The sequence below is a fragment of the Gavia stellata genome, chromosome 3 (assembly GCF_030936135.1).
Source record: "Gavia stellata isolate bGavSte3 chromosome 3, bGavSte3.hap2, whole genome shotgun sequence".
Lineage (NCBI taxonomy): Eukaryota > Metazoa > Chordata > Aves > Gaviiformes > Gaviidae > Gavia > Gavia stellata.
The window spans coordinates 48235119-48257201 of NC_082596.1; the positions used below are offsets into that span (position 1 = coordinate 48235119).

At 40.6% G+C, this 22083-nt stretch overlaps 1 protein-coding gene across 1 annotated transcript in view; it reads left to right on the top strand.

Moving 5' to 3' along the window:
* The window catches only part of KLHL14 (kelch like family member 14), a 60669-nt gene extending 45892 nt beyond the window's left edge, over positions 1-14777 (top strand). Inside the window, exons 4-8 of the mRNA XM_059815729.1 lie at positions 4343-4421; positions 10811-11001; positions 11145-11303; positions 14000-14157; positions 14637-14777. Of these exons, the coding sequence (XP_059671712.1) occupies positions 4343-4421; positions 10811-11001; positions 11145-11303; positions 14000-14157; positions 14637-14777 (728 nt within the window). The remainder of the gene's footprint in view (positions 1-4342; positions 4422-10810; positions 11002-11144; positions 11304-13999; positions 14158-14636) is intronic.
* Positions 14778-22083: the final 7306 nt, after the last annotated feature.

Consider the following 22083-nt stretch of genomic DNA (forward strand, 5'->3'; position numbering starts at 1 on the left):
ATATCTGTTACTTTAGCATTAGCATCTCTGTCATTCATCAGCTCCCACATCCCTTGAGAAATGCCACAGGCAGCAGAACAGACTCTTTCAAGTGCATGCACCAGCAGCAGCTGTTAAGAATTTTAACCTTCATTTCCAGTCTCCTTCCAGTCATAATATAATAATGCAATTGCAGTAGATGAATGCTTCCTTTCTATTGTCAAACCAGATACTCGCAGCTAAAGTTGTTAATGTGTTAATTATCTAGACTCTGAGATTCTTAAACTGGTCCTTTTTTTAGTCTTGTGCAAGAGCTTCTCATATAGATTATCTGCTGCTACCTTCTTTGATTTGATTACTTCATAAATTTACTGCAAAGAGAAATTAAACAATTTAACAGGCTTCTGAGCAAAGCAAAAGGAGAATACCATGCCTTGCAAAATTCACAAAATTGTCAAGACATTGTTAAAAAGCTTGCACACGAAGAAAGGGTTGTAGTTGTAGCAGTCTGTGTAACAGAGATAATTATGACTGAGAAACCATAAAACAGCTTGCAGGTACACATTTTTACTTTAAAACACCAGAGGATCCAGCTGAAATTACATATACTGCATATATTTTATTGTGAATGCCCCATTTCAGCATCTGCACTAAACCAAATTATAGAAAATTGTTACATCTGTTCACTTCCTAAAACCTGAGACAAACAATCCAGTCCACCCTATAAGCATATTTCCGGTGTAGTTAAAAATATCACTAAATGTCTTAGGAGAAGAGCCCTTCAGTTCTATTGTTGAATCTCCTTTATATTAGAGGAGATACCGTGGTATCATTAATGACAATTATTAGTAGTAGCATCAGCCACACCAGCAACTGAGGGCCCCTGTTGTGCTTGGTGGTAGGCATATGGATAATAAGAGGCAGACCTTGTTCCAGACAGTTTATAATTAAATAGCCATGTCACATGAAGGATGAAAGAAAAGAAGTATAACTACCCACAATTTAAAGATGTGGAAACTGAGTCACAAGATGATGGAGAGATGTAAGAACGGGTTCACATCCTGCATCTGAGATAGGAGTCAAGCATAACTGTGAGGTGGATAGTACCTTAGGTCTGAGGTCGACCTAGATCAACTTCTGAGCTGAAGATGTTGCCATCGGATGTCTAACAGCTTCCTTGTTCTATGAATACCAGAGCTATGATTTGTCTATAGAGAAGATAGGAATAAAAGAGGTGGGCACATTGCTGATACTGATCTCTTTATGAATTTACCCCAAGAAAAATCGATCTTACTTGTCACAAGAAGCGGACCTGAAAATCAGAAACTGCATCCTGTGTTATTGCTGGGCTAGTTCTTTCTTGAAACTGATTTGCTTTAAATGTGCAGCTATATGGGAACTGCTCGCACATACCCACTTGAATTTAAGTAAAGGCCCTTGTCTGCTATCCTTGTAGTACAGAAGGGGCTTCATATGTGCCTAGCTGGAACTGTCTTGCCAAGAGCATTGCGAAGCTTTTGATTTGAATGAGAACATGCCAGGTATTTTTCCAGTGGACACAATTATCCTTGAGATGAAGGCAATGGAAGGACCACGATGCGTTTCTTTAGCCATCAGACCTGCAGGTTCTTGAGAAGCCGGGTTGACCCTGAGGGGCGCCCGTGTACCCCCCATGCTGCTCCTGTGACTTCCTGATAACCTAGAGAGTGTGGGAGACATTTTTTCTCTTTTTTTTACATCCTCCTATGGCTACGCCTTTCCAGTCACAAGGGATCCCCACACGAGTAAATGCTGATGACAGCAGGTTGTAGAACACAGGCATGGATTAAGACCAACCTTCAGAGCCCTTCACCTTTTGGCATGGCTGCAGAGACCTTCCTGTAAAGAGCAGAGAGCAGCAGCATCTTCCTCCTTTTGTCCCATTGTCCTGATTTGCTAATCCTGATTTCTGTCTACTCGTTACAGTTTCTACGTTCTGACTGGTGCTTCCTAACATGTGTAACCTCCTGACTGATGAGCAAGCCAAAATAATACATTTGTCTTGCAAACTGAATTCCAAAATTAAACTGGAGTCAAACCAGTTATATCAGGCAGCTTAAGTAGGTCATCAAGTCCTTTTCCTGCCATCACAGGCATCATATAGTCCCATTTTGTAAATTTTCTAAGCTCCATTCGAAAAGCAGTTGGATTTTTAGCCCATACTACTCCTGTTGGAAAGCTGTTACAGAATACAATTGCTTTAAATGACTAGGAGCCTTATTCTAATTTCCAGTAAAATGTATTCTTTGACTGTCTAAATCACCTTGTTCTCATGCCAAAGTTGTCCTTTAGCTTAATAGGTTTTCCCCTCCTGGAGATTTGTTCCTCTGATGTATTACAGACAGCGCTCCTATCCCCTTTCAGCTTTTGTTTTCCTAGCCAAGTTATTTGTCTCCCGCCATAAGATAAGCTTTCTGTTCCTCCTGTCACCATAGTAGCTCTTCTTTGTGCTTGTTCTAGTTTGATTTCATCTCCCTTCCTGTAAAGTGACCAGATTTGTATCTTATGTTCCCACTCTAGGCTCACTAAGCCCTTCTCTTTCTACCCTGTACAATCTTCTACATACGTGATATTTGTAGTGAGTATGTGTATGACACATGCTATGTAAGGAGGCCAAGGTCCCCAAATCAGATGTTTGTATGACATAATTAAAAAGCTGCTATATAACCACTGACCACTGAAGCCCCCAATAACTCTGAAAGATGTAGTGAATACGGCAGCATTAAAAGCTCCTACTAGAAGTCCAAACTTATGATCAATACTTACAGTGTTTTGAAATTCTGCTTTTTGTAATAGAAATAGATTAATAAATGTCCTAAACAGTGAGACCTAGAGCTGGTCAGATGTTTACTGTTACTGCATTTACTGTTCATTAAATCTATAGCTCCCAATGCCTCTTTTTCTAAATTGTCTGTATAGATGAAGTAATTCAGATAGGGACCAAGAGCAAAGCCTCGCTTCACTGAACCCGGTAGCAAGATGACCAGTTGCCCTTAGTGTATGGGGATCTCACCCTGTGTCTTGAGATGTATTTGAGTGGTGCTCAGCATAAAGGCCTTTGCTCCTCATTAGGCACCACGCTGGATTTGAAGGGAAATGCTGCATTATTCATCAATATTCTGCTTTACCCTCCTCATATGGAACATGCTTATAACATAGCGAGGGAATGAGTTTGCTTCCAGATGGAGTGGTCAACATGGTTTCTTTCTCTGTTTTCTTGTAGAACATGATCTTAAATTATTATGAATATAAATTCTAGCTGTATCGTTATTCTTCTCTACAATCTTGATGGTCTATTTACACATGCTGAAGTAAGTGTGGAATGAAACAAGCAAAGCGAGCCAATCCTACAGAGGCTTTTCCGATGCAAAAATATTCACCTTGTAGAATACTCAGTGACCATTTATAGAACTGCGACATATACAGTTGGGTTATTCTGCTGGCCTGTGAAGCCTCTAATTCAATTTTTTAGTCACAGATACATAAACAAAGGTTTCTGTTTCCGAGATCCTCATCTGTTGAAGTCTCAGGTGTTACAGGAAATTGCCATACACTCTCTTGCTTCAGTTTTCTTGCTTTGATGTCAATCTGCATGTAAAATAAGGTGAAATCTTAATATCGTGAAGACGTGAATACAGTTCTTGGGCTTGACAGCAAGGATAAGCTAGTTAGCTGGTGTATGTTGCTCATGTTTCATATCTTAGCTAACACACTTGGAATAAAACTCTAAGAGTGTATTCCCCTTCGATGCACATGTGTAATTCCTTCTAACTTACACTGAAAGTACATGGTAGAATAAACCATCTAGTGCAAACACTGCATACCCCATGCTGATGTCTTATGCAGCTCCTGGTTATTTGCACAAGGTTTTTTTACCATGTTCCACATAGAGATGATTTGAGGAGAAAGAAAAGCACATATTCTCCCTTTGATTTTTTTTACCTGACACAAAATACTCTAGTCATAAAAATACTGTGGGGATGCCCTCTTTTGGGCAGTAATTTTCTTTAGTGCTGTGATTTATTGTGGCTGTGAAAGCTCCACAGCATCTATAAGTAAATTTAAATACACATTTTCAAGATCTTATTACAGAAAGCAAGAATAATGTCTATCTGCTTTTACTGCTAACAGTTGCTAATTCAAACCTTGTAGTCCCCCATTTGTTGAATTATTACTGTACACATAGTGTAATCATACCTTGTTGTAAAAGGGGGAACCCTTCATAAAAGCTGTCAACTTGTAAAGTATATGTAATATATATTACAATCATGATGTTAAATACATGAAACAAACAGCTGAGTGTCAAAATAATCTATCTTTACAGGGAAACACAGTACAAACTTTGTTAGCCGATACGATCCCAGGTTTAACAGCTGGATACAACTTCCACCCATGCAAGAGAGGTAAAAACCTGCTACGTGTTTTTCAATGTATGTTTTATCATCCTAGGAGCAGCTGAAGTTTGGCTTAGTTCTGGGAGTAAGGCCTACAGAAGCACTGAAAATACTGAGATAAAACTGCAGCATGCAGTTGCTTCCCATTTGTCTCCTGATTTTTTTAAACTTTCCAAATTCAAAACTCCAGATGCCAAATCCTGCAAGGCTAACTCATGCTAAATAACCATGGACTTTGTGCAATTACTGGTTGCCTGAGTACAGTCTGAAGGATATTTCTGAAATCTTCATAGTGTTCTGTTATGTTCCCTGATTGAAGCGTCATGATGAGTTTGCAGTAAATAAGCAGTATAGTCAGGTGTCTTATAGGGAACTGAAACCTTCACATGTTGACTCCATCCTGTTTCACCATGCCAGCTACAAAAAGCTCTCCTTAACATGTCTCGCCTTGTCAGAGGACTCTTAATCCTAGGTGGTCTTTGAGTGAAGTTGCTGTCAGCTAATGCATATTAGAGTAGCACACATTTTAATCTTAACTGTGTACCAGAGAGCAGAGGTGCATATAAACTTAGCAATGACCAGTAAAGATGGTGTAAGCTTAACTGTGGATCCCAAATCCTACCCTGGCAGGTAAGAAGTCCCCCCAAACTGAACCAAATTATGCATATTTCCTAAGAAGAATCTCAAAGGCAGAAGATCCGAGGTTATAATGTTGTTTTATGAAAGAGCGTTCAATGTCCATCCTTCAGTTCAACACCCATCTTCTCATAGGTCCAATGTACAAGAGCTCTCACACCACCTTCCTAAGACACTTTCCTTATTCCATGTGCTGTCAGTATTATAGCTCTTTTTCTGTTGGCTGCCCCCAGTGTTCAGGTGTCTGGCAGTCATAAATACATCAAACTTAGTGCATCCTTCCGATTCAAGGTGTGTATTACAACATGCATGGAAATAGGGCTGTCCTTTCAAATTTTCAGAGGTAAAATGTCAGTCTGAAGAGTTTTTGAAGGGCCTTTGTTTAGGATTCAGTTTGACTGACCTAAGTCCATATGCAGACCCATGTGCAATGATTGTCACCAAAAAATACTGCATTGTACCGCTGCATGAAAAAGATCTGAGGAGGTTCCCTGTTGGAGCTGAGTGAACTGATAAAATTAGCCATAAAAATAGGGATAAAAAAGAGCATCACAGTTCATTATAGTCTCTGGCTTTATTAGTAACATCATCCTTTACTTTAAAAATCCTTTACTAAAACTCCTTTTTCTTTTTTAGTTGTTAATAGAGCTAGATCAACAGCAGGCTTTAGCTAAAGAGGTGGCCCTGCTTTGGCAACCCCCAGCCTTCTCGCTGACTCCTGCCATCACTGTAGGGCGACCCCACAACTGGGTTATTTACCTTAAAACAAAGGGACGCCTTCCCCTCTGGTTCAGCTCCCCAGACTGAGTCACCACCGGCACAGGTGTTGGTACCTGGGGGGGACAGGAGGTGTGCATGAGATTGCACATCACTGTGCAGGTCATCCTCAGTGAACTGGGAGGCTGACTGGTGTTTGTATCAGAGGCTGGAGCTCTTCTGTGGAGCCTAATCTGTGTCCTAATTAGTCCCTCTGGGTATCTGCAATCAAAACTCCTGAGGGGCACATGCGGCTGGCTGAACAGTTGGGATTATTTGTCTGACAAAACTTAGAAGGCAGAAGCAGGTAGCTGAGGGTTGGAGAAAGCAGGCAGTAGGAGTTTTTCCACCTCCACAGTGGCCAGTTGTATTTCACTAGAAAATCAGTTTATAATCGCAGGTGCGACATATGATTTGCCTTGTGCTATGGTGGAAGCTGCTGCCTTTAGCCAAGAGTCAGATGATCTGCTGCACATTGTGATTGCTTAGCAGCTGTCCGGTAATAAACTGTAATGTATTAGCATCTCAGCTCCTTACAGTATTATTTAAATGTAATGGTCCACTCAAACATAGTTCCTTCTGCAAGGGGCTTTACTATGACAACGTTAATTGTCACCTCTTTTGTTCAGGATACATAACTCATAGGCTTGCCCATTATTTCTCTATAAAGGCTCCTAAGCATTGGGGCTGTTGTTGGAAAAGAGAGATTTTCAAATCACTTTCTAAAATGTTTTAATGGTTTATTTGCTTATCCCTAATGACTTCCTCAGACTTGTTGCAGCCTTTAGAGGTAGGGTTAGGCCCAGTTTTTAGAAGATCATACAAACAAGAGAGAGCTTTTATGTAGTCTCCTTTCCCAGCTCCTTTAGTCAGATGAAGTTCCCATTAAAGTCAACAGGCTATTTTTTCCATGCCAGGAGTACAGGGTCACGCCCTGTCTCTGCTGGCATAATGCAGGCACCATTGACAAGACAGACTGTTTAATGGATTTTTTGGAGTCATTATGGTCCATCAAGTCAAAACCTACTTAGGAATTTTAGTCTGAGAATAATTGGCTGGATAGACTATAATAGCTCCTTTGAAATGACTGCCAGGTAAATGTAGGTCTCATTCACAGGCAGTATATTCTCAAGCTGAAAATCTGGATGAAATATTTGATGAGTAAACTTTTATCTCATATGCTAAAATCCATATCTGATTGATTTTACTGTATGAGCTATAAAGAAAAGTCTAATTCCATTATGGACTCAGAGCCGTCAGTGTGTTTTTTCTTTAAAGCCAAGTTTGGTTTCTTTTCATTTGAAGAATATCTCAAAAATACATGCGTTCGAAAAGTATGTACTATTTTCAGGAGTGCATTGTTTAGGGAAGCAGCAAATGACTCAATGGCTTTTGAAATACACATCTGCCTGATGATGCAATAACAACAGGATGCTTTTTGGAGAGCAGTTCAGTTAGACTAGCACATCTACTGAAGGAGTGGTCTTTGTAGCGGACGTATCTGAACTTGTGGAATAAGCCGGACACCTCAGTCAGAGTACTGTTGCATCTTGCCAGCTCAGCCCAGAGCTGGATGAGGTATTGGGAATATAGTAACATTTAAAACATCTTCTTTATTCTTACATCCTGAGTTAAAAGGTTTTGTTTAAAGACCAGCAAAAAAATACAGCATTGTACCAGGGCCCGAAGGACAAGTGGAATTGAGCAGGTCAGCATCCTCACTGAGGCTGAGTGAACTGAGAAAAGAAGCCGCAGAAAAAGAGATAAAACAATTTCACATTTTATTATAGTCTTTGACTTCAATAATAGTAATGTTAACCCTTACTAAGATGACTTTAGTTATTAAAAGGCAAAGCATACACTCTAACAGTGACCCTGAAATCAGGTCCAGATATTGCGATGACCAGTAATAGCATTGGTAGTTTTAAACCTCAGACTGCTACTTGTATTTCTTGTTCCAGGGCATAAATTCATCATCTGTGGAAATCAGAAACTCTTCCCTTTTATGTGTGTGTACTTATGGGAAGTTAGCTGGGTTGATTATTGAGTGAAGGGTTGTGAAGGAAAAGCATTTCAGAGACAAGTTAAAATCAAGGACTTGCAATCCTGAAGAAAACCACAAAATAATTGTCCATATTCAGATCTTGAGGTGGATTCCATTTATCTCATTAGAATGGATAGTCTCTTCCCAGTTTTGTGGGGAAAGTTGTCATGCAAAGATTGCTGTATTATATTTTAATCTGAATCATATTTTACAGCAGTTTAAAAAGTCATCACTTAACAGCATGCCCCTTACACACTGTATCACTGAAAAGTAAAAAACCAAAAAGCTTAAAATATTTGTGACAGGCGCTACTGAGTGCATGTTCACATCCAAGGAAAAGGGTGAAGTGTGCTGACGCTTTCATTTTTGCTCCTTACAGTGACACTGTGTGGATGAAACCAGGAGTACATGTACAGAATAACGTCAATGAAATGCTGGTTAAAGTAGTAATGCCTGCAAGTTGTACCTACCTCTGTTTATTAAACCTGAACTCAAAAACCCATGCTGAGAGCAGTTTGTTAACGGGTTCATCAGAGGAGGCGTGTGAGGACAGACGAGTGGAGGCGTGAGCACCCCGAGAATCGATGCCAGGCATCCCGTGGGTTTGTGCCTTGTGGCTGCTGGACACAGAAGGGTCAGAGAACGTGTGCCTGTCCATGCAAGCTCTCTGATGTCTAATAAGATGTGACCTCTGCAGCTTTTCCTATTTTTGGGGCCAGTAGAGGCTGTCTTGCTCATACTCTCATACTCACTTGTCATACTCTCAGGAAGCATATAAGAACTTAATTGCCTCTAACACCTATACCTTCTGTCAAATTAGAGTGAAAACATCCAGCAGGTTTTTGTTGAGGAGACAACACTCAGGCAGACATGGGTACACCTACAGTGTAATCAACTAAGCTTTGTTTCCATAGAAAATCAGGCTAAAAACATAGATGCACAATTTGCTGCCCGACCATGCAGGGCAATATATGCCATCAGCTTCTATCTGCCCATTGACAGATAAATTAAATGGTCTTATTTAATTCATCAGCTGAGCTTGAGGCACTTAGCAGCCTTCCTGTCCTCCTGTTTGCATATTTTCTTTTGGTAGCCTTATCCCTGTGCCAGTGTTCCTGCTCAACAAGGGATGCTGTCCTGCACCGTCCAAGTTGCCCATATGCAGGCAAGGTGAAAGCAAAGAGGTAGACAGGAGGTGCTCGGTGACACAACTCCTCACCAGCCGGGTGAGGAGCCCTGTCAGGTGTGCATGAAATCCAAAACATAAGGCCGGCAACAGGCAGCATTGCGTCAGGTCTGCTCCCTGAACGCCCAGCCAGCTCTGTGGTTTCCATGGCTGTATCTTCGTGTCTGTCTGACCTCTTCTCCAACTTACAAACTACCAGCCAGTCTCAGTCACATTTAACAAAGAGGGAAATTTCTCCAAAACGTTAAAGCATACTAGAAATTTTGTGAAAATAGGCAGCTGGGTAAAGGAGAGGGATCTTAATCATGCCTTCACTGACGGAAATGCTTCTGAATGCATGCCTGGCTAGATGGCAGGTTGGAGGAATGGCACACCAGGCTTTGCTAGCTCACCTGGTCATGGGATGACTATAGGAAAGCCTGGGGAAGAGTTGGGACATACCAGAGCTGTTCATTGCAGGGTGTTGTGCTCTGTAGGTGGACCACCACTCATCCTGAATGCCTTGCAGCGGTCTGCAGGATTAAGCCCTTGATGGTGCAAGTGACCATCAAGCCCCCAAGGTTTACCGTGCAATTCAGGAGTGCAATATGCAGCCGCTCCCAGATTCAAATTTGGGTGCCTGGGCAGGAACTGGAGCACATTGTGTCAGCCACAGAGGGGGTTTGGCAAGCTGCAGCCACACTTCAGCGTGCCTGCTTTGCAGGAGCTGTCAGAGCTAGACCTTGCCATGCCTGACCTGCCTGCTTGTCTCTGGGCTTGCACACCACTCCAGTTTCATGAAGGAGAAAATTTTAAGTTTGGGACTGACAATTCTTGTCATTCAACATTTTGTACAGGTCTTTGTCCTAGCCTAGCTGTGCTCTTTTGCAATTTTCTTTCTCATATCATTGCAGCTTAAAATTAAGGGCCTCTACCCTAGCAAACCCTCCTCCTGCTGAATAATCTGGGGAGCTTTCCCTGAAAGTGAATTATACCAAACAGGGTCTCTCCAAATAATCTACTTTTACTTCAGCCACAGACACTTACTGTTAATTTTGGAGGCACGAGGAACAGGAACTAATATATGCCTAGCAGTCCTGACCGGAAAAATGAATTCTTTTCCTGCATACCTGAGTTGCGCATGAAAGTGGACACATGGCTAAAACTTTTCTTAGAGTTAGTTGGATGGAGACGGACCTCTTTCGAGTTAAAGGGTGGAAATGTAATATTGTGCCTAGCATAAGGGAAGTTGTTCTATTTGCAGTACTGCAGAAAGAAGAAAAAAATTATAATTGAAGAAAAATTTTGATGATGTGGTTCTCTTAGTAAATTGGGAACAATGACCCTTGAAGGACCATAAAGAAAGTGAATGTCAAGATAATTTATTATTGTTACATTATCTACCTCATTTTTCACTTTGTCTTACTGAGTTGTTATATCCCTTACAAGGTAATGCTCCAAACATTAATGAGCACCTTTTTATCTTTCACGGGTGTGAAAAAGCAACAAACAGCTTTGAAAAGGCGTATTTTCTGCCAGATTTTTGTATGCTTAATTGTTTTGACACCAAAAAATGAACATTTCATTTGATGTGGAGCATGTATTTGATTAGGAAAGCAGCACAGGCTCTAGGATAACCGTAAGCATGTGAAGCTCCTGGACACTTCTCTCTGAAGTAGCGTTTGAAGGAGCCACTACCTTAGTTCAGGGAGTCAGCTGGAGACAGAAAAAACATGGTTGACCTGGCTAATTGGTGTGTTGGTGGCTTGTTTTGTTTTGTTGTGCCCCGTCCTCCAGGAGAGCCAGTTTCTATGCCTGTCGCCTTGACAAGAATTTGTATGTAATCGGTGGAAGAAATGAAACTGGCTACTTGTCCAGCGTGGAGTGCTACAATCTGGAGACAAACGAGTGGCGTTACGTGTCTTCGTTACCACAACCATTGGCAGCCCATGCAGGAGCCGTTCACAATGGCAAGATATATATTTCAGGCCAGTACCTTTTATAATTCCTGCTATATAACAAAAATACAACCCAAAACAACAACAAAAGCCTAGAACCCAGAATCATAAATTCCTGCTGAAACGCAATGTCTTTATTTACATTAATTAACAGCAGTATGTTTACTTTGCAGGAGGTGTTCACAACGGAGAATATGTCCCCTGGCTGTACTGCTATGACCCTGTGATGGACGTCTGGGCCCGAAAACAGGACATGAACACAAAGCGAGCAATCCACACTTTGGCTGTAATGAACGATCGGCTGTATGCAATTGGAGGAAACCATTTGAAAGGTCACATTTTTAATAGCGAAAAAGCATTTCAGTGTCCCTCGTCTCCTGATAAAGAATATTTTTGTTAGACAGTCATTGTTAAATACATTAAAAACCAGGCAACACAATTTAACAGGACACTTGAGCCAGCAATTTTAAAAACATTTTATGCAAATTATTTTAAAATTATAACAGTACATTAAATATATGAGTAATGAATGCTTTACATAATAAAAATGGGAGCTTCCATTACTCAAAGGCATGGACAATTTGTCATTACCAAGAATTCAATGAAACAAACAGATTATTCTTTGACCCGAAAGTACCAGCAATATTTTCCTCTGTAAATCATTTTCCAAAATGTGCAGTTAGAGAGTGCTTTATTCAGAGCAACACACAAAAACAAGCTCCTGATTTAATGAAGGAAAAAAACCCCAAACCTCCAGCCATTAAATATTAGGACTACGGTCTTTAGATCCCTTTTTAGTATTAAATGTAGCTTGTTAATTATAATTCTTTTTAGAGGTCTCATTTTCATCTTTTGAAAAGGTCTCATATTAAAATAACTACTGCTTAGGCATCTGGTCTTTTTGTCTTAATACCTACATGCCATTGCTATTACTGCTAAAGAGATTCTGCTTAATCCAGCCACTTAGACAAAAAGCACAGCTCCTGATCCTTTGTCCCCTGACAATAATTGACACTTTATATTCCCTTTTTTTTCTTTCTCCTTTTGTACTTGAAAAAAAAAAAAAAAGAAAAGTGTCACAACAAAAGAGAAAATTGTAATGCAAAAGAAAAAGCGATGTTAACTGCCAGCAACACCAGGCCATGTGCCTGGATGACTCCAGTACCCAAGTCCTTGTGAGGGTCTGAAACCACATGCTGCATTTGAAGATCTGAATGCCTGTGGAGCATGTAGGGGACAAAGTCCCAGATGTAAATTTTCCCTGGTAAATAGTAGTGGTGAATAAACCCCTGCAGCTGGGTGCAGGGCTGCTGTGCCTCCACTTCCCACCCCCAGTTGTGATGAATGTTCCTGGACTGGACCTTACAGGGTCCAGCAAATTTTTTAGAGGTTGCAGAGCTCCACAGTGTTGGCTTTTTCTCCTACTAAAGTGAAAGTTAATATGTCACAGCCCTCCTATTGCCAAAGCAGATGCTTTGTTTTCATAGGCTTGAATTGTTTCCATCCTGTCTTCTCCTTCTTTCTTCACCCAGTTTTACCTACCATCCTCTGGGAAGGAAGGAACTTCTAATATACATGTTATGTATGAATTGCTTGCTGTTGTGAGAGGTATTTAACATCCAGGCTTCTGGAAAGCCACCTGCTGTCTGGAAGAAGGGCTTTTTGGAAAACTGGTTTCTTCTGTACAGTGAAACAAAAGGAAGAACTGCAAGGAAAGGGAGGAGGGAGGGGACTGAAGTGCAGATGAAATGTTACAAATTCTCCAACCGAGTGGCAATAGCAGGGCTCCATTGCAAAGCCCTCCTTTGTGAAGCTGGATCTGTATACTAGTGTCAGCAGTGCATTTACCACATCGCAGCTAGTCATGTGCATACTGCAGTTTATTATGGAGCTTTTGACAGATTCTGGGTGCACTGCGGTGGCCTTTTTATGGCCCCTTGAAAACTTTACAGCAACAAAAAATTATTTCATCACAGCTATTCGTTCCTGACATAAATAATACTTGTATAAGCAGCATCATTGTGAAGTACCAATATCACCAAATGCCCTTTTCCAGAAAATCTAACTTCTCTTTTCTATCATACCTTGATGGAGAAGACAGTAGTGTCAAGTAAAGCATCCGAGCATATTAAGAAAGTCATAATTTTACTGCAGTGCTCTGATAAAGAAAGTAGTTTAAGATAGGGGAAATGTCTAAATATTGGAGAAGGAACCAGGACTCCTGGGTTCTATGTCCATGTTCAGCTCACTTAACTGGTACTAAACATCACAGCTTGAGAGTCTTGAGCTGAGACCCATCTGCCCTTTGGTGATTACAAAGCAGCAGTTGCATGGAGCCTTTTTCAGTCTGTCAGGGAATGATGGGGCCACCATTTTTTTTTTTTTTGTTCCATTTTCTGTCACCTTAAAGACTTCGTCACATCACAGCTACTTGCTTAAGGTAACAACTTAAATCAGCTTGAAAATTGAAGCTGGTCCTTAACATCATGTCTGTCATGCTAAGCACCTTGTCCCTCTGGAACCAAGTGGCATCAGTTGTCTAAGGTCTACCTTGAGTTGTTAGGCATTGATTTCTGAGCAAGATTTAATCTGTTGACTTTTGAATAGATTAGATCTGCTGACCTTTGAGAAAGACTGCCAGGACAGTCTTTTCATATGTGTTCAAACTCGCATTAGCACTGATAGATGAGGAGGAATATTACTTGAATCTGCTTGCATCGTTGATAGGTTATTACTGAATGTTACTTTCTGATCTGTTCAGGTTTTATATGTACTTGTGATTTGTAGAAGACTGTAGAACTAATGGTAAAAGCTTTCAGCAGATTTATTTGAACTGAAATAATGAGACATTAATGTTACAGAAGATGGCTTGAATATATATGGTAATATTTTCTAGAAGAAAGTTTAACAATGATGTTATAATTGCAATAATAGAATTCTAACTGTAATTTAATAAATTTAACAGTAAAACAAATAATAAACCAGTATGTCATAACACACATTCTTTTTTCTCAATGCCCTCATCCAGGTTTCTCCCATCTTGACGTAATGCTTGTGGAATGCTACGATCCAAAAGGTGACCAGTGGAATATCCTCCAGACTCCTATTTTGGAGGGTCGCAGTGGCCCTGGCTGCGCAGTCCTTGATGACAGTATTTACCTTGTAGGAGGCTACAGCTGGAGTATGGTGTGTACCTGCTTTCTACAGTGACCCTTCCACTCCTGAGCTCTTGCAGCCAGTCTGTATATTCCTCAGATGGGACAGAGAGGAGACGAGGGATGAAGTAGCTGTAGGGGCGTGTTTTGGTTTGGTTTTCAACTTGTGGAGAACATGGAGTATTTTTTCACCTTTGTGTGTTTCTATTTAGATGAGTTATTACCAGATTGTATTCACGATATGGAGTAATATAAAAAACAGATGCAATTTGGCAAAAGTGACTGACGGGTCTGTATGCCTATAGCTCCGCTTATAAGGTGCTTGTGAAGGAGCCTGATTTGCAGCGGCTGGGCGCTCAGCCCATATGAAAACCAAACCTCTTGAAGGTCTCTTAAATTAGGGCCCAAAACCATGAGTCACTTTCGAAAGTGGCTTTTCATCTTTAAAGCTGATGTGTGACTTGGATTTAACTTAGGCCGTATTTAATATGACTTTTTGTTCTATTACAGGGAGCCTACAAATCTTCTACTATTTGCTATAGTCCTGAGAAAGGAACTTGGACAGAACTAGAAGGAGATGTTGCTGAGCCACTTGCAGGACCTGCTTGTTCAACTGTCATATTGCCAGCCTGCGTACCATACAACAAATGATAGTCAAGGCGCACTGACATGAACACTGATTGCATTTGGGAAAATAATGACGGGTGACGTAAATATTTTATTAGAACAGGATTCATGTTAAAACAAAGCTACCATAATTGACCCCTTATTCCATATTTATGCTTTAGGAGCAGACTAAAAGAAAACAAAAAACAAGCATTGTCCCATCTCAGATAGATGCCGGTGTCTTATGAAGCAAGTAGCTAAAACACACCGAACATTACATGCTGACAGACTGCCATTTCAGACTGATTTTAGCTTTTTTATGCTGCAGAGATGTTCCTCACGTCAAGTTTAACTTTAAAAAAATGAAGGCTAAATGTCCGAATACAGCCTGAAGAGACAAGATCAGTATTGTGCATTGTATCTACCTGCATGTGATCTGTGTTGAAGTCATGAGGATGTTGTTTTCATGAATGCTTCAGAATTCAGAGAGTGAAAAGCTCACACTGCATTGCAGAATTGTCTCCTCCTCTGTAATCCTAACCCACAGCTACTTCACATGCTCTGCAAGCAACACAGCATCAGAAGATTATAAAAGGTAAAGAAATATCATTCAGTTTTTGCACAGCTTGGCATCTAATACACTCTGCCTTCAAAGTCCCCATGTGTAAGTGCAGCGGAAAGCAGACTACAATGAAAGCCATGCTTTACAGAGCACTTCTTGCAATAGCAGCTTAGGGATTAGGATCAAATTCTTCTAATCACACTTGTGTAAAGTCAGAGTCATTTCACTGAAATCACATGGAATGACTGTTTTTACGTTAGTATAACAGAAATTTGGTCCTACACCTTAAATTCTGGGTTCGTAAAGTAAGTTATTTCTATGTCTGCTTAACGAAGCACCAGAACCCTTACTTACTTTTCACTAGCCTGTTAGATAGGAGCATCTGTGCTAGTTGCTTCCAAAGACAAGAATACTGCATTTAACTATAAATGTATTACGTTGGACTCTTAAATGATTATGCACAATTTTGGAGAGACACTGGTAAGTATTTAAAATAACTCTTGTGTGGTTGATCTTAAAATGTACTCTGAAAGATTTTTATTATTGATCCAAAGTAATAGGAGGCTAGACTTTCCACTGCCTTATAGCCTGTGTAGTCACTTACACGTTGCAAAGCAAGTTCAGAATGCTACCACATGGGATCAGTAGCATTTAGGACTCACTTCATATGAACCCATAGTTGCTTGCACAAATTAGGCTGTCCATGTTTTAAGCTTATGTCTTTTTGTCCTGGCTTTGCAAAAGCAGTGACAAAATCTGAGCCTGGTTCTTCACCACCTTGCAGTTAACATAATCATCTACACCTCAGCAAAGTATATGCATAATTCTTCCATTGTGGTTTAGTGGTGCTGCATCCTTACCCTCAGGACTGTCCTCTTCGCTGGTGTAAGCTGACATTGCTCCATTGAAGCCAATGGATGTACTTTGGTTTGTGTCAGCTAAGAATCTGGCCTTTAATTTGCCTAGCTGTAACTGGCTGCACCAGATAAAAGGCAAAGGAGACTCAGATCCTGCATTTTCAAGCCTGCGCGTATCTTTCACGATAGGAGTTAATGCTAGTGCGTTAAGGAAGGAGCAGGCAACTACTGGAGGTTGGTTTCTGCTGCAGAAGCAGTAGCTGGAAGGAATAATTCATTATTTGCTTTGCAAAATAGAAAGAGGGCAAATGTACACAGAAATTACACTATATGTTGATGCTTGAGAGCAATATAAATAATGAAGAACATACCATGGGACTGTTTCTCTCTGGCATCAGTCCAGTTTTACTGCAGTGCAACTCCCTTGCTTGCAGCAGAATTACACAGTTGTAAAATTGGAGTAATGCAGTAAAGACTGGTACCATACAAATGCAATAACCCAATTGATGAGGTAGCTGCACGCCTGGAAAAAAATTGCTTAAACAAAATAATTTTCTAAGATGCTAATATTTGAATGCGCCGTTGGGGAGTTTTCCAGTGAGCATCACTAAGGAACTTATAAAGGTGGAGTGTATATCCTGAAATCTCAATCCATTTTTACTATATAGTGCAATCTTAGTTGGTTTTCTATTTATTTATATTGTTCAGATCCAAGGGATCCCTTGTAAAATATATTTGGTGCAATCATGACTTTTTTTTTCCTTTCCTGTTGAAAGTATATAAATATAAATATAAATATATATAAAAAGGAAACTGTTAAGATACTAAATGAGAAAACGTTGAATGACATTTAAGATCAGGATAAGGTCTGCCATTAAACACTGACTGTCACCTGTCTTTACTAAAACGTACCATTTTTAAAGGATATTTGTTGTCCTTTTAAGTGGTTCTTTTTTTTACCAAGATAATTTAAAGATTTATGAGGACTGTATGTAAATCTTTCTATCTTTCAGGAAGGCATGACCAAGAAAAGTGCTAACTGAATAAGTCACACAAAGAATGTAAATTTTGTACAGTACTAGACTGTGTAAATGAAGCTTGCTTGTAGGGGGGAAACTTTAAATAAAACTTTATGTACTAATTCAACTGTCTGCCATATTCCTACTTATAAAGTGTATGTATAAATAATATCTACATTAAATTCTTTGGAACTTTTTTTATTATGTAGATGTGTAAACTTCTTTTATTTTGTGGCCGTATATAATGTCCTCATTGTTCTCCAAGTGTCATTACTCAGTGCTTGTAAACGCAGCGATGATGCAGTAAGAGTCAGAGTCTGCCCCTGAGCCCACATGCCTGGCCTGTGCTTCCAGCAGGGAAAGCCCCACCTCCATGCCCGTGGGCAGGGTCGGAACTCAGAAGCCTACCGATGCAATCTAACGCCTGTGAAATGTCTCTGCCTTGCGCTGCTCGGCCCATTCCTCCGTCCCATGGTAAGATAAGTGAAAAGGATGCCCCCCAGTTAAATGCAGTCTTGCTTTGAGGAATTTAATGCTAGTTGTGGCAATTTCTTCCCTCTTCAAAATCTCCCTCCTGTGGTCATTGACCCTTCTAACTGTGGGTATTCCCATTCTTGGTGTTGCAGTGTTGAAGCTTTCAATGCAGGGACTTCAGCACAACAGAAATCATGAGAGAGGTGCCCAGCGGCACCTTTCTGCGGTGCCTGGGCTGCAGCAAGCGCCCAACTACAGCCAGCACCTGTGGCAAGGGAGGAGAGCTGCCGCTGGCGGTGAGAAGCAGATGTGTTGGAAGTCCCAGTCCCCACTGGGCTGGAGGGAAGCATCTTCTCCATTTCTGATTCACAGATGAGAGTCGTCTTTGGGATTTGGGACACCTGGACTGTTCCTCTGTTCTCCTTCTCTGCTGTCCTTCCTGCCAAATATTAATCTACTCTTTGTCCTCAGCATGACAAACTTGCCTAGGTACTTTTGCGGAAATGGGCCTGGAAAACAACAGACCAGTGAACGGAGCTATTTCCCTGGTCCTAAGCTGTGGTCCTATCCACTGCTCGAGAAGCATGAGAAGGCTGGTTTGCTGCTGACTTGCAAGCCATGCACATGCCCTTAAGGAGGGCAAAGATGGCATTTCAGAAATATGCTTTTCATTGATTACAGCACTGTCTTCAAAGGCACTGTGCACCCACCTCCCAGAAGCTGGCATTGCTTTCCTTCATGTGTTTGTCCCCCTTCCTGCTTTTAATATAACGATTTCTTCTGCTAGCTGCATCTGTGAGCCCATTTCTGAGAAAAATCCATGCCAAACCTCATTATATACACCGGTTTGTATTGTATTATAATCACTCACCAATATAGTACTCTAGTTCTCTTGCTTTTAAGGGACACACCATGTTTCAATTTAAATGGAGCTTTCTGGGTACAGACAACGGAGACAGAAATCCCAAACAGTGCTAAAAAGGCCAAGACGATAATTGCCAACATACACATTCCTGAGCAGTTTAAGATACCTGTTCTCATTTCTGTTGTTAGTGCGGCAGCGGAAAAGAGTCAGTGTTTCAGCCTCTCAGGTCCAGATCAAGGAAGCAGCAACGGCAGCGCTGGAGGTCAGAGTGGTTAGCGGGAAGGGAAGGTGCACTAATGAATTCTGGAGGGCTTGTAATGCCATAAAAGATTCAGTTAATCTGCAGCATAGATGTTGATCAGCGAAACTGAACCTAACTCTCTGGACCTTGTCAGATGTATTCTGTGCATGTCAGTGTTCCACACCAATTACAGATTTTAGAAGATGCTCTCATGCAAAACTATGTGCCCTAATATATAAGCCAGCTCAGATGTAACTAAAATTAAAATCTGACTGTGGCAAATCTCTGTGATCCTGATATATGAAAATCCGAATAAATGATTTGTTCCCAGAAATGAAAAATAACTTCAGCAGGAAATTTCAAAATTACTTATGCAGGATTAATCCAGTTCAATGAATGCATCTTGTGTTGATTAATAAAGCATTCCTGAATTGCAAAGTAAAACGAGAGGAGACTTCTGGTGCTGATACATTTGTGTATTTCTGAAGCTAGAGAGAAATGCGTGCTTGCAAGAGATGTGGTCAACCAGTGTAAACAGAGATTGAATACAAATAGTGATTTTCTAATTGTCTGGTTTCTCCCTGCAGCAGAAAACTACCTTTGTGTCATTGATCCTTTCTTGAAGAACACAGGTACTATGTTACCTGCCACAATATTGAAGGAGAACAGGGCATCTAACGCGATTGTACAATGACACCAATTAGCATCCAGATGACATCTGCAGTCTTATCTAGCAAATAAAAGCAAAACTTGAGCTACTTTCTGCTGATTTTCTTGCCACATGGAGTAGAAATTTTGGTCAAGTAGCATTAGCTTTTGTGATCTGCTGCCTTTGAATTTAATTGGGCTTAGAGGTGAACAGATACAGGGAACCTATTTAGAAAGTGAAAACAAGGGAAGGAGATTTAAACAAATGTAGCCTTTTCCCAAATTCTTCTTCAGCATCCACACACATAAAAAAAATAAATTTAATTTATTTAAAGTGGTCTCATCACTTAATCTAAAAATCTGTTCTTCAGTTTGGAGAACTACCCTCAATCATTGCAGTGTTTTTTAAAGGAGTATTTATTAATGGTGGAGGTATTTTGCAAAATACCTTTAAAATCCTTATGGTTTTATCTTTAAGAAATGGTTCCTCATATCACCCTTAAACATCTTCCAAAAAAACACACTGAAAGGATCGTATGTGTAAAGCTTGCTTAGTATCTCGGTATCTTCTGTGGTATTCAGTTCCTGATTCTCTGCAAACTCGTTTCCATTTTTGTTTGCATTTGTGCCAAACAATTCAGTTTTCAAAAAACTTTGGCTGATCAAGAATATTTTGTATGAATGTAGTAAGTGAACTCTAAACATACTTCACTGTGAATAGTAAATACCAAGACTGGTGATCCATTGCATAAACGGTAACAGAAAAATTGTTGCTTCCTGTGTATTTAGGGGTTTTGAGAAAGGTATATAAATATACACATATACATTTGCACCTGAAAAATGTCAAGTTCATAGGCCATAGCAAGGACTGCTGTGCCGTTGGTTTTGCTAAAACTGTAAATTCGGTAACAGCACTGAAACTTGGATGTTTTTCTTTAAAAACCACCTCTTTAACTGCAAAGATGCCATTAGTCACAGCAGGGAGCATAACCAGAAGGAGGATGTCTGTAACTATAGCAAGAGAGCACATTAAACTGTAGGTCAAAATCATGACTGACTGATTACCTTCAGGGTGAAAGTAAATCTTCAGACTTGCTGGAGTGATAGGAAACAGGACTGACTGGGACTTGCCGAGGTCATCCCCTGCCTCCCCCACACCATGGCAGGGTTGGCAATGCCCAGCATGCTCCCAGCAGACATTTGCTGACTCGCCTAACCTTCGTAGCGATGTGTGACGGGATGTAGTCATCGTCATCATTAGAAAATGCTTCCTAATGTCTAGTTTAAATGTCTCATTAGTTTAAAGACATGATTCCAGGAAGAACCTAAAACAGAAAACAAGTATTTTCCAAAAATTTAAGTCCACAATTAAATAGTCTAAAATTTTCACACATGACAGAGCCTTCAAAGCTGCTTTTCCTTCTCCTGCTCTCAGTGCATAAGGAGAACTGTTTATTCCCACTCTTTTTGCAGCAGCTTTTTTTTGCAAACCCAAAGACTACCAGTCTTCACTTTTCTCTAAGCCTGTTGACTTAGTCTCTCCTCCCTGACTATGGATTTTACATCTACCAGCAGTCTGATTTTTCCCTTTCTAGCTGATCTCCAGCTGGCCCACATCTTCAGCTGCGCATTGACCAGTGCAGAAAAGACCAGAAGATTTCTGTCTAACTTGCAGTAATGCAGCCCAGGGTTGCAATGGACTGAAGCTTTGCAATGAGGTCTTTCCTTCGTTAGTAAGCCTCCCTGTAACTTGCCCAGGTCAGAGCCGATCAGACTGGTATTTTGGAACTATTCAAGATGACACATCCTCTTCTTAACAGCACTTCCACTGATGGTGAGGATGAAAGCCATAATCTGGCTGTGCAGGATGCAGGTAGAGTCCAATCCAATAAGCTTTAGTGTTTACATACAGGATTGCATGAAGATTAATTAACCTGCTGTAGGAAAGGGTGGCACTTTTATCAGCGGCTGGGCACTCAGAAAAAAATACTGTTGTCTTTTAAGCTCTTTTGTTTCTTTTAGTGGTATAAAAAGAAAGACATTTGTGAAGAATTATGTCTGGCACACCACCACCTCTTGTGAATTATTCTCCAAGCATTCACTGTTGCAATGATATATTCCACTGCCTTCAAGAGCTACTGAGCACTGCCAGTACCTGAAATGAAAAGCTACAACATTTCTTCAACAGTGGTCTGTTATGACTAGCACAAAGGTGTCATGCTCTGGATTCCCTCCTCTTGTTTTCAGACGGTGGCCTGAGTGAGAACAATTTTCATAGTATATGTATTCATGCTTCCGATCACAAAAACGCCAGCTCTCCTGTTTGTCCTGTAAAAAATGTTGTTGGACATCAACTTCAGTTGATTTCAGTGTGGTTACTTATTCTGAGCGCATTTACCATCTCTGTGTCCATCCCTGGCCCTGTAGCTCAGAGTTTCATCAGAAAACCTTCTGTTGCAATCCTTAGCGATACTGGATGTGGTTATTGAGTCTTTGCATTCAGGGTTGCAATAACACGGGCCATTCCTCTTACAGCGAGAAAAAAAAAAAAAAGGGTGTTAGCCTTGGCTTGCAAAGTGAATTGTGTATTAGACTCCATGTCTAGTCCAGCTCGAAATGTCGGTGAGTGAAGCCGCAGACTAGCCTACACCTCGGTCACTATAAACCTCGCATTTCTATGCTAGC